The sequence below is a fragment of the Gavia stellata genome, chromosome 16 (genome assembly GCF_030936135.1).
Source record: "Gavia stellata isolate bGavSte3 chromosome 16, bGavSte3.hap2, whole genome shotgun sequence".
NCBI classification, from domain to species: Eukaryota; Metazoa; Chordata; class Aves; order Gaviiformes; family Gaviidae; genus Gavia; species Gavia stellata.
Genome location: NC_082609.1, coordinates 7,113,712 through 7,129,215, shown reverse-complemented (window position 1 = coordinate 7,129,215; position 15,504 = coordinate 7,113,712). Strand labels below are relative to the sequence as shown.

The following is a 15,504-nucleotide window of genomic DNA, read 5'->3' as shown; positions in this document are numbered from 1 at the left end:
GGAGGACGAGGGAGGGAGAACAGGGCAAGCAGCGCGTTTTTTCTGCGCCAGGATGAAGCAAGAGCGCGCTCCAGCTCATCCCCCCCCCCAGGATGGGTCCCATCGGGGGAGACCACCTGGAGCCAAACCCGAAGGGCTCAGGTGCCAGGGGGACATTTCACAGCGCAACAGCTTCATGAAGGGCTTTTCCTGCACCCCTCCTGCCTCTCCAACAGCAGAGCTCACATGCACCCACTTGCCTTCGAGGCCCGGGGCAAGAGGGAAAAGCAAAACCACCGAGAGCCTCCATAAAACCCCAGCAGCGAAGCCCCAACCAGCTCCCCCCAGGGCTCCGGGGCAGGGTTGATTTACAGAGGCACGGGCAGAGAGCATCACTGGGGAGGTGCCAGACCTCGGCGCGCCGGCTGGGAACAGCGTTTCCACTGCCCAGTGGAATATTCTGCTCCATCGGCAATGCTCAAGGGCAAAGCCAGCAGCAGCTATTCCCAGCCGGCCCCAGGAAGCAAGGTGGGATGCTCTGATTTTCCTGCTGGGACACAAGCCCAGTGTCACCCGCAGTGGGACTCACGCACTGCACCCTTCACTCCCGCCTTTCCTGGGGAAACCTACCAGATTCCCAGTGGTGGAAACCACTACCATGTGCTCTCAGACACCCCTGGCCTCCGGGCACTTCCCGGGCACGCAGCTCCCCGCTCCCCCAGGAGCAGCGCACAGGCAGCCGGCGGGCAGCCTCCTCCCTGCCTTCCCGACAGCACGTCCCCCTCCAGCTGCTGCTGTCAGATAAAAAGCATGTGGGGTTTTTATCACGAGCGACGGTGGATCCTCGCGAGCAGGGCTTTCCTCTGGAGCCCCACGGGCAGAGTCCAGGGGCCAACACCAGGCACTGCGTGGGGACAGGCGTATCAGGGAACGATGCCGCAGGCCAGGCCGTGAGGGACGCCTGGGTGGCGTGCCTAGGAGCAAACCGGAGGTGGTTTGCTGATTCACGTTTTTCTGCGGATCCCACAACATGGGGATGTTTGGTTTTGTCGGGATCCCATCTTAGCGACCGTGAGACTAAAGAGAAACCACCTTTGGCCTGGCAGCTTCTGGGTTCAGAGGGGAATGTGGGCAGTGAACGAAGGCTCAGGGAAAGGAAATAAGAAGAGCGCAGGAGAACGTGGTACAACAGCTCTGGGATGAGGGAAGCGGCCGGGCTGGCCTCGATCCCCCGTGGTTCCCCCTCCCAGCCCAGAGGAACGGGGGAGCCCATGGGTGCCCTGTGACCGAGCCTACGGCCTCGCGGGGGGACACAGGGGTGCGCCAGGGCCCTGCTGCGGGCAGTGCCGGGGCACGGCTGCTCTCCCTCCCCGCCACGGGCAAGGCCCAGGCGAAGCCCTGCAGAGCGGGTGAAGCACGGCCGCCAGCACCGCCGGCTGCCGCTCGGGCACGGCCACGGGCACGGGCACGGGCACGCCCCGGGCGGTGCCGAGAGCTCAGCTGCACGCAGCAGCCACAGCCCCCCCTGCCCCGCCCGGGGCCGATCGCGGCCCGCGGCGACAGGCCGCCAGCGCGCGCCGCAGGAGGCGGGCGGGAGGCGCTGCAGCCACCGCCCCATCCCGCAGGGGTCACGTGGGCGGGGCGGCGCGGTGACGTATGACGGTGACGGCGCGGCAGCGGCCGCCTCCCTCCCAAGATGGCGTCGCTGCTGCAGTCGGAGCGGGTGCTGTACTTGGTGCGCGGCGAGAAGGAGATGCGGGCGCCGCTGTCGCAGCTGTACTTCTGCCGGTACTGCAGCGAGCTCCGCTCCCTGGAGTGCGTCTCGCACGAGGTAACGGCGGCCCGGCCGCGCCGCTGCCGCAGCCCGGGTGGTACAGGGCGGGACGTTACCCTTTCTGCGCGCACCGATTGGGCGGCTCTCCTGCCGTTCAATCGCTGTCTGCTATGCCATTGGTTGGTGGCGCGGCTAAGGGGTGGGCACAGCGGTGTCTTTATGGAGTGGGTGATTGGCAGCGGATGAAGGAAGGGGCGGTGCCTTGCGTTAGATTGGCTCTGCACGCCCGTCCGTCGGCGGACTTCGAGCTGTGATTGGCTGAGACGCGCGTACCAGGGGTGGGGGCAGCCGCGAGAGGCGGCTTCCCCTCGTACGGGATGTGCCCCCCCACGTAGGGCCCGGCTGGGTGGGAGCGGCCCCTCCACGGGGCCCGACCGGGGCGGACAAGGACCCTCTCCCACGCACACATCCCCCTAGGTCCCGGCCGGGGAGGGGCCGGGACAGCCACCGACGCACACCCCTCCATGGAGCCTGGCCTGGGACGAAGACCGAGCAGGGCCGGGAGCTCCCGCACCGTTCCCGGGCCCGGGCTGGTGCTGTTTGACAGCGGGAGAAGTGCTCTCGGACGGGCCCCAGGTCTTGCCGAGATTTGCTGGATGTGGTGGTGTTCACAGAAAAGTAACAAGACCCACACCTTCTGGCAAGGCGGTGTGCTGAGGCCCGAGAGCATCGTACTTGTTTTGAGAATGAAGTCGGGGTTGAGAGTGTTTGGTATGAGTTTATTTCCACCTGGTCAAGCTTCTCCCCCACCTTATACAGTGGGATTTCTGCTGTGGAGGGTTTGTTCTTTGTCCAGGAATGGCTGGAGCCTTAAGCTGTAGGTTGTCATCAGGCTGGGGCGATAGTCTGCTGGTGCACGGGGGCCTGCCAGGAGCACAGCTTTTGTGCAGAGCAGAACCCGGGTAAGCCTTGATCCTGCGGCTGCTCATGTGACCTCATAGGTCATCATAATAAAATTGGTAAAATTGATTTTGGGTAAGTCTGGGTGAATTAAGAAATTACGTTAGATTTGAAAAGCCTTGAAAGAATGGTGGTGCAACCCAGATCTCAGAAGAGGTATCTCTTCACAAATGTCAAAGCCTCTGAAGAGTAGAAAATAGATTTGTCATCAGGCTGCATCTGTCATGAATTCTTCATAGCGTGATGAGTGCAGTCATTGCACATTTCCATGTTTAACAATAAGTTTGTTTTTCTCTTCGGGAAGGGGACCCCCTTCTTGCTACTGTTGTTTTAACTGATAAAATTAGTTTGTGATAGCAGACAGACACAAAACATTTTCTGAAATGTATGTATATCTGACTACAAGGGAAGGATAAATTTAGACATAAATGGAAAATAGTGTCTTAAAACCTGCTGTTAAAGCTAAAAATGAAATTCTGGTAACCTCAAAAGGTCAATACCCAGTTGTCCTTTTCTCACTTAGTAGGCTGAGTAGTTTAATCTACCCTGATTTAAGAAACCTTCTGACTTACGTTATTAAAGATCAAAATTTGTCTGAGATGCACTAAGATTTCAGATATCAAAAAATGCCCTAAGTCTTCACTGACTTCACCTGTCTGTTGCCAGACACAAAGCCTTGTTAAATCACGCAGCAGAGTGGCAGGCTCCTGCCAGCATGCAGTCTAGACAAACGTGTGCCAGGAAGTGTGATGTGACTGTCTTGTTCATCAGGTGGACTCTCACTACTGCCCCAGCTGCCTGGAAAACATGCCTTCAGCTGAAGCCAAGCTGAAAAAGAATAGGTAAGGTTGCTTTGGCTTTTTTCATCAAGAGTCCCTATTTTAAACAGCTCCTTCCTTAATCAATGCCTGACCGTGTGTATCTGAAACCTGGTTCCAAAATTACATTGCTTCTTGTTACCTTTTAGTCAGTTTTGGGGAATAAGCATCTTTCCTTGATGTATCGTGTGCTGTTCATGTTCTAGTTTTTTTGATACCCGCTCTCATAATACAAAGGGGTTTTTAGTATTGCCCAGTATTTCTCACTGTTGCCATTCTTATGTTGACTCTGAAGCCCTCCTGTTTCTGTTGATAGCTCTGTTGCCCTTTTTCCCTACTGCTGTTGCATAGGATGAAAAGGTCTGTTAGTTTAATCTTGATTTGCTTGTTGAGAGCATTTTCCTCGGCCTGGGATCCTTGTCAGAGGATGTCTTATAGACCTTCCTCTTTACAGGTGTGCGAACTGCTTTGACTGCCCCTGCTGCATGCACACCCTTTCCACCCGGGCCACAAGCATTCCTGCTCCACTGCCTGATGACCCGGCCAAGACTACCATGAAGAAAGCATATTACTTGGCCTGTGGGTTTTGCCGTTGGACTTCCCGGGATGTGGGCATGGCAGACAAGTCTGTTGGTAAGTGACAGTCAAAGACAGAAAACTGAGTAACAGCAGGAGCCCAGAGTGTGTTTCGAAGGTGACAGGTAATAAAAGTAGTTTCTGGCTGTACAATATGCATAATATCTGTCCAGGTTTTGAGTCACAGTTGGAAATTCACAGGAAAATGGTTTGTTGCTGAAGTCTCATCTCAAGAGCTGATTTAGTGGAACATGTGACCCACTTCCATGCTTGTGTTACCTGACTAGTGAGAAAGCTATCAAACGAGGGGCTTTTTTAGTTGGTGCGCATTCCCCACAGTTGAGATCTTGTTTGTGTACCTTCAGAGACTTTGAAGCCGCTCAGTCTGACAGCGTAAACATCTAATTTATTTTCTGTCACTTATATTCACTTAGGCTTATTCCAGAGTTGCTAGTCAGTGTTTGTACTTGTTTTTTTCTCTTCACGACAGCACTGGAACAAAGCTTTGATCTATTTCTTGGTGCATAAGACACGCAGGAAATATCTGCCGGGCTTCAGAAATGGGGCTGAGTAGACCAAGCAGATCCTCTGACTTCCAGTGTTGATGTGACTGAAGACTGGGAGCTGAAGATGCAGGGACATGGGCAGCCAGTAATAAGAGACTGTTCTTGTAAACTCATGTACCTGCTGCTAAAGTGACTCCTAGGTGCTGTCCTGAGTATCTTTCAAACAGCAGTTGTTTAAAAACAGTATAAAGGTGGTGAAGTGCCTTCAGTCCAAACCTGCCTGTGAAAAGTGTTCAGAGGTGTGTATTTGTGCAGGCATGAACTTAAAGAATTGCAATGGTAAGTGTAGCAAAAATAGGAATTGTCATATTTCATGAGTAAAACTGAGATAGTTGGGTGTTAGATGTGATTTCTGCGTGGAGTCTGGAAATCTTCTCCTGAGGACTTTGTTTTTTCTCTTTCTCGTGCAGCTAGTGGTGGCTGGCAGGAGCCGGAGAATCCTCACACACAGAGGGTGAGTGAGGGGGAAAGCCATGCTTAGGCTGAGATGCATCAGTTAGAAAGAGCTGTTAGAGGTGCCAGGCCCTCTCATTCACTTTTTCTACATCTATATAATCCTTCAGATAGCAGTTCCAGTTCCTAATCTCCACCTTGACTGAATTCAATGGAAGGAAGGTCTCTTAGAGGCTCTCCTGTGGATATTGCAATATAAAACCTCCTTTTCAGAAGAAACTCAGTTGAAAACATCGTATCTAATAGTGCTGTTAAAACAACACTGATGAATATGCTGCGTACGTGAACGAAAGCTGTTTTCCGATCAAGAGTGTGTCTAGGTTCTGGAAAACAGAACTGTGCCTTTGCTACCCTTCCCTGTCACCAGTTAGGGCTCTTCACTAGATGTGATCAGCCTTGATGGGGGGAAAGATGCTGTTTGCTCCACTAATCCAAATTGCTCTGTTTCGGCCATATGACATTACTCTGTCCAGTCACAGCAAATGCGTGAACAAAGTCTTGGTTGCCTAACTGCCAAGTGAGAATTGGGCACTGCCCTGCGACAGACATTATTGCCAAAGGAGACTCAGTTTGTCACCTGCAGTGTGGGTTAAGACATGTTAAGACACACAGGCTTCTTTAATGTATATGCTTCAAAATACAGCTAGTACTAGGAACAGAGTGAAACAAGTAGCAGGAACCCCAGCTTGTTCACAAGCAAATAATGAAGCTGATCTGGCATTTGTTCCCCTTTCACTGGGTATCTGTTCCTTTTCATCCCTCCAGATTAACAAACTGGTTGAGTACTACCAGCAGTTGGCTCAGAAAGAGAAGATCGAGCGAGACCGGAAGAAGCTGGTGCGACGCCGAAACTACATGCCCCTGGCCTTTTCGGTGAGCTGGGAGTACAGTGCTCTCAGAGCAGGAAAAGTGATGCACAACCACCTCAGCTTGGAAAATTAGATAGTTGATAGCATGATAAGGCTACTCAGTTATTTTTTACTGAGAACAACATGAAGAAAATGTGCTAGGGCACATGGGTTTCTTTAGGGACGAGTAGTTTTACACCAGTTATTGTGTATTACATTGTCTCTCTCTCTCTAATAGTGCTCTCTGATAATGCCAGAAGTGTTTATACTTCCCGTGCAAAGGAATATGTTATCCAGCCATCAAATGCAGTGTAACTGCAGTCACAATACCAGTGGTAGCTCTTTCTCAGGACAGCTGCATGCCACAGCTCAGTAACAGTTAGATCAGGATTGTCTGGCACTTTTCTGCATGAAGTCTCAACTGAAATTAACCTTAAGACTTGGTTGTGGCCTGAATGACTTGTTTATTTTAACTGGCAGGTAAATGCTTACTTTGTTTAGCTGGGTGACATCTGCATATGCTTGCTACTTCTCAATTAACTGTGCTTGCTCTGTGCTCTTGCTTGTGTCTTATGGCTGCATTTTTTGTCTCCGTTGCTACCTGCTGCTATTTTGGGGGCTCTCCACAGCAACACACTATACACGTAGTGGTAAGTCTTTTCACAGTTTCTGCTGGTGTTAAAGCTCTCGTAGTACCAACTGAAGGGCAGTAACAGATCCTACTCTTCACCTTGCCTCAGGGCCTCTGACTTGGATGTGCCTAGAACAAACGCACATGAAGGCTAGCTAGTTAGAGGGTGACATCTGTTACAAAAAAATATTTTTTGTTAGTTTACAAATAGGGCAGTGTCTTTGGGTCAGTACACTTGAAAAGCAGCCCTTCGCAAAGCTTGGCTGAGATGCAGCCATCTATCTGCCTGAGGCAAATAGCACTGAAGTTAGTCTTCTGCTCCATGAAAAATCACCAGGGTAGGCTGATGCTCAGATTTCTCCTTTGGTCAGAATTCAGATTTTTCGTCCTGCCCAGAAGGAAGATTTCTGCCTCCAAGCACGCTGTCTACAGTTCAGCTGTAGAAAGCTGAGGAGTAGCTCAGCTATTCCTGCCAATTGGTGGTGCCTGGCGAGAGAGATCTGTAGGTAACAAGGTTTATAGGAGGCTGAACCTTCCAGCTGCTTCTAGTAGTGCTACAGAGCATTTCAGATGGATGCATACCCATGTCGACCCAGTTCTTTTGGCAGTTGAGCTCTCATTCTGCACTACTTGACATGCAATTGCTCTGAAGAGAAGATCAGGGGAAAACGTGTCAGTAGTGCAGGCTGGTGATTGAAGGAAAGAGCAAAAGCTTTTTAAGCGGTAGCCACATCTGTCTCTCCCCATCTGCAGTGCAGTGGTAATTGTTTTCTCCTTTCTAACAATTTGAGCAGGAAAAAGTCTTGGGAAGCGTTGAATACCTTTCCCTTTTTGCTTTCCTTTGCTTGTCTCCCTATGCTTGTCATGCAGCTCAAAGGATGAGTTTGCAGTAGGTCTTTTTGTCCTGGCAGGAACCAGACCTGAAGCTGACAGTTCCTTTTTTTTCTTGTAGGACAAATATGGCTTGGGAACCAGGCTTCAACGCCAGAGGCCCGGAGCACCGATCAGTGCCCTCGCTGGACTCTCGTGAGTCTCAGGGTTGGGGTTGTTTTTCTGGGAAGGGTAGGAGGTGTAGACAACCTCCTACAGAACAGTAAAGCAACTTCAGAAAGATGATGAACATATTAGCAGACAGCAGTGAAAGGAGCTTTCTTCTTTGGAGCGTTAGAGATGTCAAACCCTCCAGCATATCTGTGCAGCAGCTCCAGATGTTTTGCTTTCTTCTAATAGAAACAAGTGACTGCTCACCTCCTTGTGCAGTTACTGTTGTCTTGCAATCTCAGCTCTCGCTGCCTTCTGTGTTATAATGTAGTTACTGCAGTTGCTGTCTGTCAGAGCGCACGTGCCATATTTTATGACCAAGTTGTCCCTCACTTTGCTTCAGGCTGAAAGAAGGAGAGGACCAGAAGGAGATCAAGATTGAGCCAGCTGATGCAGTGGAAGAAGTGGAACCTCTTCCTGAGGATTACTACACAAGACCAATCAACCTGACAGAAGGTAACACCTTAATATTCTGTCATTTTTTGCCCTTGCATTTTATAACATGGGCAGTGCCTGGAAACTTGTCCGTGGTGTTCCTAATGGCCCGAGGTTTTAGTACTTTTTCTGCTGGGATTGAAATGGTGGGAAACTGGTGACTTTTTAAATGGTAACTTTGAATGCAGCCTCAGCTTCATGTTGTACATGGAAAGCTCAGAGCCAAATACATCAGGCCTCTTAACGGTTGTTTCATTTTCTTGCTGACCTTAATTTCTCTGCAAGCGAAGTGTCAACTTTTGGATGGAGAGAAGAGTTGACGTCCTTTTTCAAATAATAGCAGGAAATAAGGAAGTAGCTGAGCTACTGTGGAGTTGGAACCTTAGCTGACCTGTTAAGTAACAATTGCGCATTACTTTGACATCAGCTTGGAACAGCTTGCCAGATACTCAGCTGGCTCATGATTTAATCGGCAAATATTCTAAACTGGTCAACAAAACTTGGGACCGAATGGGATAAACCAGCAGGTACAGGAGGCGATGTGGACTTCCTGCTGAGGTGGCTCTAAGTAGGACAGATGTTCTCGGTAGTCCTGCAGGGCTACAAAGTCTGCCAATGTTAATTAATTCATGAAATGTTTATGGAAAGGGCTAGATCATCTTGGTCTCCTTTTCTCATGAGACTGTCAGCATTGTGAGAGTGTGATGCTGGTAAAGAAGACAACTTTCGTGGTTCCCCGCAGTGAGGGAAAGGCTGCCAGGTGGCTCACTGCCTGTTAGACACTGGGAACAGTGAGAAGCCTGTTTTTTGGGAGAAACCCATGGGGAGTTTGGCTGCTGGAGTTCCTTGCCTTGGGAACTATGTAGTCACTAATTCTATGCGTGAGTCTGAGTTATGCAAACTCCTTGCTGAGAAGCTGTATATTGTACTCGTGTAGCACCCAGCTGTGGGGGTAACAAAGCTATGAAAACTGATTTGCCTGTGGGGGGAAAGAACTTATTTTCTAGATGATTACAAAATTCTGTTTCCACACCAGCTGAGCTTTGAATAGAGATCAGGGTCCCTTGTTTCTCCTGGGCTGACACTGATGTTGCTCTAGTGTTAGCATGCCCAGTCAGGGCAGCCCTTTCTACAACTCTTACCTTCCATTCATTCACTGCTAGAAACAGTGATACTTGCCAGTGACTTCTGAGTTATTGGGTGCAGGTGAGGTTAAGTTTCTTAGAGATTGTAGCATGTCTGCACACAGTGCATGGCATACTTCCTCTTAGGCCAGTGCATGTGTACAATCTAGCTTGAGTTTCGGTGCCTGGGTGACACATTAATTTGGTCTTGCTTTCTGATGTGCACCCAGTGACGACTCTGCATCAGCGTCTGCTGCAGCCTGACTTCCAGCCGATCTGTGCTTCCCAGCTCTACCCACGTCATAAGCACCTCCTGATCAAACGTTCGCTGCGCTGTCGGGTAGGTAATTAAATACAAAAAAGTGCTTTTTCTAGGCTCACAGAACTTGGATTGTGGGAAATGGGCTGTGTATTTCTTAAAAGAAATTGCTCAAATGCTTCTGGTTGTTGAAAGTTCTCAACCAGATTACTGGTAACAGCACTAGGAGATGAGGGAGGCTGTTGCATCTCTGACGTGATGAAGATTGTGAAAGGGAGATAACATTGTCAAAGATGCATAAAGATACAAAGGTGGCTTTGCGTAAGCGTCTGTGTGCTCTGCATAGCCAAGGAATCAGAGAAGGCTGCCAGTACAGTAGAATTAAAAGATTTCTGCTGTTACTAATGACAAAAATCAAGTCAGCAAACAAAATACTAGTGACAGGCAGTGCAGAATACTGAAGAGGCCCTTAGAGTGAAGGCAGTAAGAGGATATTTCAGAGAAGAAAAGCAGAGAGCTGGGAAGTGAAGATTGGCAAGAATTAAATCCAAGTTCTGCTGTTGGCTTACTGCATGGTCTTTAAAAAGCTGCTTGCTTTCTCGGTGAAACAGGGATATTTATCTAGCTCCCAGAGTAATAGAGTAAGATTCTTTAAGTATTTAAGATGCAGAATGCTTTGCAAATGCAGAATATTTTTTCAGAAATAAGTAATGTCAGGCTGAGCCTGTGTTTGAAGAGTAGCTTATGAAGAGGTCAGTCTTGAGTTCCAGCTGTTTGTTTTTTTAATGGATTCTGAAGTGTAAGTCAAAGGGCTCGCAGGTGTTTATGCCTTCTTCCTGCTGCAGTCAGTGAGTGTCCAAGTGTTTTTAAGCCTGGTTCCAAATCTCGTGTTTCTGAGATTGCACCGATAGTGCTGGATATGACGTTTTCGGAGTATCAGTAGCTTGACACAGCTATGGCTACACGCACCCCAAGGTAGTTTTTACGTGCACTGTGCTAGAGGCCGGTAATGTCATGGCTAGTGGCACGGTGCTTGCAGCTCTGGTTCTTTGTTGTGTGACTGGACACTGTCTTTTGGTGCTTACTAAAATATCTTTGTGTCTAGAAATGTGAACATAACCTGAGCAAACCAGAATTCAATCCAACATCTATCAAATTCAAGATCCAGCTGGTTGCTGTGTAAGTAAGATACGGGGATTGGGGAGAACAACCTCCTATTCGTGCTTAGTTAATGCCTTCTATTTTAATTTATTTTATACTCTTGATTTGACCTCTTGTATGGTTGTGTCACCTCTTAGAATGGTGTAATCACCTTTTTAAATATATTTAGCTTATCTGTAATAGGTTTGCTTCCTGATCTACTAAAAAGTTTGCTGAAGATTTTAGCAGTTTGAAAAAGGCACTGTATGCTGTGCCAGCGCCACACAGTAGCAGGAGTTTGTAGGTTTAGGCTTATATAGCAAAAGGACACTTCATTTTTCTTTTTAATGTAAGCTAAGCTGTAATAGGATTGAATGAGTTAGGTGGATGTCTGTGAATACATCCCTTTACTTCAAGAGGTAGGTTATAGACAGCAACACAGTCCATCATGGTCATTTGCTTTGTTCTTGTTGTAGTAACTATATCCCTGAAGTGAGAATCATGTCTATTCCCAACCTGCGCTACATGAAGGTGAGTAGTTTTTTCCAGAAATATCGTAGGGTGAGACACGGCTGGGAGGTGTTTGATCTTTTTGGAAGATGACATGATGTGATGAGTGTTCCCTGAGGGCTTCGCTCACTCCATTTAGAGAGGGTGCAGAGTTTAAGGGAGTGGTCAGAATGACACTGCATGTATTTGTTACTCTGCAGGAGTAGATTACCGTGCAGTGTGACATCTGGCATCACAAGCATATGCCAATATCTGAAGAATAAAAGGTGTGGGTTGAGATCTTGGCTAGATTCCAAAGTTGTGTATTTCTTACATTAAGAAAGAGTGCTGCATGACATGGACACCTTTCTTACAGACTGGGGGCGTTCATTATCCATCCCTTGGTGGGTTGGATATGTGATGCAATTTTTGAAGGTGTTGATCAGTCGCAGAAGATGGAGGTGCTAATAGTAACAATGAATTTTAAGAGTAATTGCTTCTTGAACTGTGATTTCTGAATCTTCCCAGGAGAGCCAAGTCCTTCTGACTCTAACCAATCCAGTGGAGAACATCACACATGTCACACTGCTGGAGTGCGAGGAGGGAGACCCTGACAACATCAACAGCACTGCCAAGGTATGGTACCCTCCTGCGGTGCGAGCCCAGGCCTCTTCCAAAGCTTTCCACCCCCATTTATCCTTCCACAGGTCACACTTTTCATATGTTCTTCAGTCCCTGCTGACTGTGTTGCGTTTTCCTCCTTGGAGCTTAAATGACTGTCACCAATGTAAACATCAGCTCATAAAGTATTTTGAAGTTGTGTCTATTCTTTGAGATGCAGAACCCAAGGGTATCCAGCTGGTACCAGAGTGGAGGAAAGCCAAGGATGAATCACTTTTCTGTTAAACCATAGTAAAGCAGCCCTCGGAAGGGGAGGGCTCTCTCCTGCTCACAGCGTAGGTGGTGATCAGTGCTGAAAGGCTTCTTCTCTTTGTGCTCTATTTCAGGTGGCAGTTCCTCCCAAGGAGCTTATTCTGGCTGGCAAGGATGCTGCGGCAGAATATGATGAGCTGGCAGAGCCTCAAGACTTCCAGGATGACCCTGAGTGAGTGTTGTCTGTCCTGTGGGGATCCTTTCCCTTAAAAACTTGGCACTTCAACCAAGTAACTCACTCTCCTCTCTGTCTTCAGCATGTGTTGTGGGTGTTTTTCAAGTTTTCTTGGGGTGGGGTGGTGTTTTTTTGGGGGAGTCGGAGATCAGCAATGCAAATCTTTCTGCTTGTGGTTTGGACTATTCAGGAGACATTTGTTCCCTTTGAGGCAAGGTGTGCTGTTACAGCTGTTATAGGTGGTGGTACTAATTCTCTCCAGGAATACTGTGTAATCCTTTCCTTTGCAAGCAGGGGGTTCAGAGTAGCAGCGAGAACTACACAGTAGGGTGTGTGACAGAGTTGCCTCCAGCTTGCAAAATGGAATATGTGCTGCAGCCTCTTACAAAGCAACTTGAGCTGTGCACTATGGTCCTTCCCTGTTGCACAGCTGGGTTCATAACTCCCATGGCCAAAGCAGGCATGTTCTGTTTGATGGATGTGCCAGCAGCTGTCAGCATAAAAGGGGGTACTGGTGTTTTGATTGTGAGGCAGGAGGGGCTGTGGGACCCCTGCAAAAAGAGCAGCGGGCAGTAAGCTACAAACCAGGGCAGCAAAAAGATTGCTTAATAGCCCGGCATTTGTGTACATCAGACCCTTCCCTTCAGGAGAAGCACTAATGGATGCAAGCAGTGTTTTGTTTGCATTTTGTAATCTAATCAAATCCTGCATATTCAGCCCACAGGCCGTGAACTGAGTGTCCCTCTTATGTGGTGTCAGAATAGATCTCTCAGAACAATTGTTTGAGAACTTGGCTGACCCAGCGTTCTTTTGTTTTCTGCCTTGCAGTGTTATTGCCTTCAGAAAAGCCAATAAGGTAGGAGTTTTCATCAAGGTCACCCCACAGAAAGAAGAGGGCGAAGTGACCGTGAGTTTCAAGATGAAGCACGAGTTTAAAAACCTTGCTGCTCCAATCCGGCCCAGCGAGGAAGGCGATCATACCTCTGAGGTCATCTGGCTCACCCATCATGTGGAGCTCAGCCTCGGTCCAGTGCTCCCATAAACGCTCCCAACGCTTGTGCCCCGACGGCTGGCTGCAGGATGGACTGTCACAGTGAGGAAAGCACCTGGTGAAACGTTCTGCGAGAGCTCCTTTGTGATGTGTGGGTGTGTGCCACGGGCCCCAGCCAGGCCGCGAGGAGGTGGCTGAGGGTGCCGTGGTTTGGGATGGTTTGTTCTCTCTCCTCTTGTCGTAGTGCCCACTAACTACCGCCCTGCTTCCCCACACCGCCATAGGCTAGTTTAACTTGCAGCACGTGTTTCAGCACAGAGAAAGATCTCGCTTTCTCCAGATTTGCACTACGCCTGGCTGAATCTAGTTTTATCAACAGAAAAGAACCCATACTGTTTTTTTTCTTCATGTCAGCCCACAAACCTGATGTTACATACTCAATAGTGAACTAATTCTTTTTCGCACAAAGCTGTGCCCTTCCCGAACAAACGTTTTAAGAGGTGGCCATGTCTGCTGCGTTATTGGCAAGTTATTGGCAGCAGCATGATGCCTTCTTTACTTGTTTTTTTGCTTCCTCGTAGGATACCTCAGCTGTGGGGGATTGGGACGTACAACCCTACCAGTCTAGCATATGTAGCTTGCTTAGCCAAGGTGATAGATCTGTTTTCACAAAGGAAATGATCGGTTTGCCTTTAAACTCAAAACATAGTGTACTGTAGTGTTGATGGATTTGACTGGCAACCGAGCCCAGGGTCAGCCCGCTGTGTTGCAGGTGGATGTGGTAGCATGATGTGTTGCGAGCTGGGAATTTATGCTCTGCTACAGCCCTTGACTGAGGCAGGGATGCTCCAGAGAGGCTGCCTGGCAGTCTTCAGATCAATTAATGTGTGTTAATAGGCGTAGCGATCAGAGTGTGAAACTGGGGGAGTTAAGATTGAGTCTGTTATACATAAAACTACAGAGGTTGTTTGAGTTTATACTCTGTCTTTTTCCAGTTAGGGTGGGTGGGAGGGAGGTATAAAGGTGGAAAGACAGTTACAGGTTAACAAGCAGACAGTGTACCATGAGGTAATTTATCCGGGGCGTAATTTGGCTGTAGTCCAAGCTAAAATCAGTAATTAAGAGCAGTGTATCCAGGATACTGAATTACCAGTAACTGCATAGCTTAGTGCAAGCGGGTGAGATCACTCTTCCTGCTGAGACTTCACTTGCATTCCCCGTTCAGACACTGACCTTCGTTAAACAAACATATCTGATGGGCTTTGCTGTGCTGGGAAAGGCTTCAATGTCAGCCAGCCACGGCTCTGTTGCTAAAGTCACTTGTGCCGTGGTTCTGCCAGCCTGGAGCTGCAAATCCCCTGCACAGGAGGGTAGGATGAGGCTGCCTGCTCTCTGGGGAGGTGGTGGTGCAGCACCCGAAAACGTGTCCTGTTAGTGTGAGAAACCTGCCTTGGTGTGCTGGGGGGACGCGCGCCTTACAGCCTAGATCCTGCAGCGGGTCTCAAAGCGGCGAGGCATCACGTTTACAACGTCGTATAGGTTACACACAGATGTACAGCATGAGTTTAAGACTTGTAGTTCGTAGTTAATGTCTAGTGCTAGCGCCTGCTGTGGCTTTACCTGTCCAGATAACAAAGCACTTAACCTGTGGCCGAGACTTCTCCTCTTCCGTAGCCGAAATAGCTGCTACACTTGCGACACGAATATGGAAAAGAGCCTTCCAGAGCCGAGCTGGCGGCTGGCCGAGGCCTCGAGCTGCCGGCCCGGGTCCCGCTGGGGCTGGCGGCCGCCGTCCCCCCAGCGCTGGGCTGGTGTTGGAGAAGGTGAAGACCTGGTTTCTCACTGAAGACAAAAAAGGTGCATTGATTTATGATGTTCTGAGCGGTCTAATTAGCTCGGTGAGGTTTTTTTCCCCTCCCTGTAGGTGCTTGTAGGCGATAGAAAGGTGTCGGCCTCTCCCTGCCTCCGTCCCCGCTCTCCCTCTCGCCCCTTCCCGACAGGCGACTGTTGCCTTACTGCTTGACGTCGTGTAGTGACCTTCAATAAAGCAAACGTGGCTCTCGGATCCTTTGCGCTGGTTCTTACGCCGCGGTTCACTAGAAAATAATAATTATTTAAAAAAGAAAAAAAAAAAAAGCTAAGCACCACCCCCCTTCCCCCAATGGTCTCGCCCCCCGCTTCGTCCCCCCCGTTCTCGGTGGTTCCGCCCGCCCCGTTAGCTGAGCTCTATGGTTGGCCGTGCCTAGAGCGCCCTCTGTCCTCGCGAGGCGCGGGTGACCTCGCCGTCTCGCCCCGCTCTTTCCCTCCCCGGC

The 15,504-nt window shown here is 49.2% G+C and overlaps 1 protein-coding gene across 2 annotated transcripts; it reads left to right on the top strand.

Annotated features, from left to right (window-relative positions):
* Positions 1–1,669: 1,669 nt before the first annotated feature.
* On the top strand, positions 1,670–14,159 carry DCTN4 (dynactin subunit 4). Of its 2 annotated transcripts, XM_059825255.1 has the most exons (14): positions 1,670–1,810; positions 3,485–3,555; positions 3,986–4,164; positions 5,084–5,127; positions 5,892–5,999; positions 6,604–6,624; positions 7,558–7,631; positions 7,990–8,102; positions 9,436–9,545; positions 10,570–10,643; positions 11,081–11,135; positions 11,622–11,729; positions 12,101–12,198; positions 13,030–14,159. In XM_059825255.1, exons 1-14 carry the CDS (start codon positions 1,676–1,678, stop codon positions 13,241–13,243), a joined length of 1,404 nt encoding a protein of 467 aa, XP_059681238.1. In that variant the 5' UTR covers positions 1,670–1,675; the 3' UTR covers positions 13,244–14,159. The 2 variants fall into 2 exon arrangements, with proteins under 2 accessions (XP_059681238.1, XP_059681237.1); XM_059825254.1 differs by lacking the exon at positions 6,604–6,624.
* Positions 14,160–15,504: the final 1,345 nt, after the last annotated feature.

What these genes read in the sequence shown, in the direction of transcription:
- DCTN4 (XM_059825255.1), top strand. Translation starts at nt 1,676, where the DNA reads ATGGCGTCGCTGCTGCAGTCGGAGCGGGTGCTGTACTTGGTGCGCGGC. An exon ending in AACGTTCGCTGCGCTGTCGG is followed by an intron (nt 9,546 to 10,569) that starts GTAGGTAATTAA and finishes CTTTGTGTCTAG; the next exon opens with AAATGTGAACATAACCTGAG. An exon ending in ACATCAACAGCACTGCCAAG is followed by an intron (nt 11,730 to 12,100) that starts GTATGGTACCCT and finishes GCTCTATTTCAG; the next exon opens with GTGGCAGTTCCTCCCAAGGA.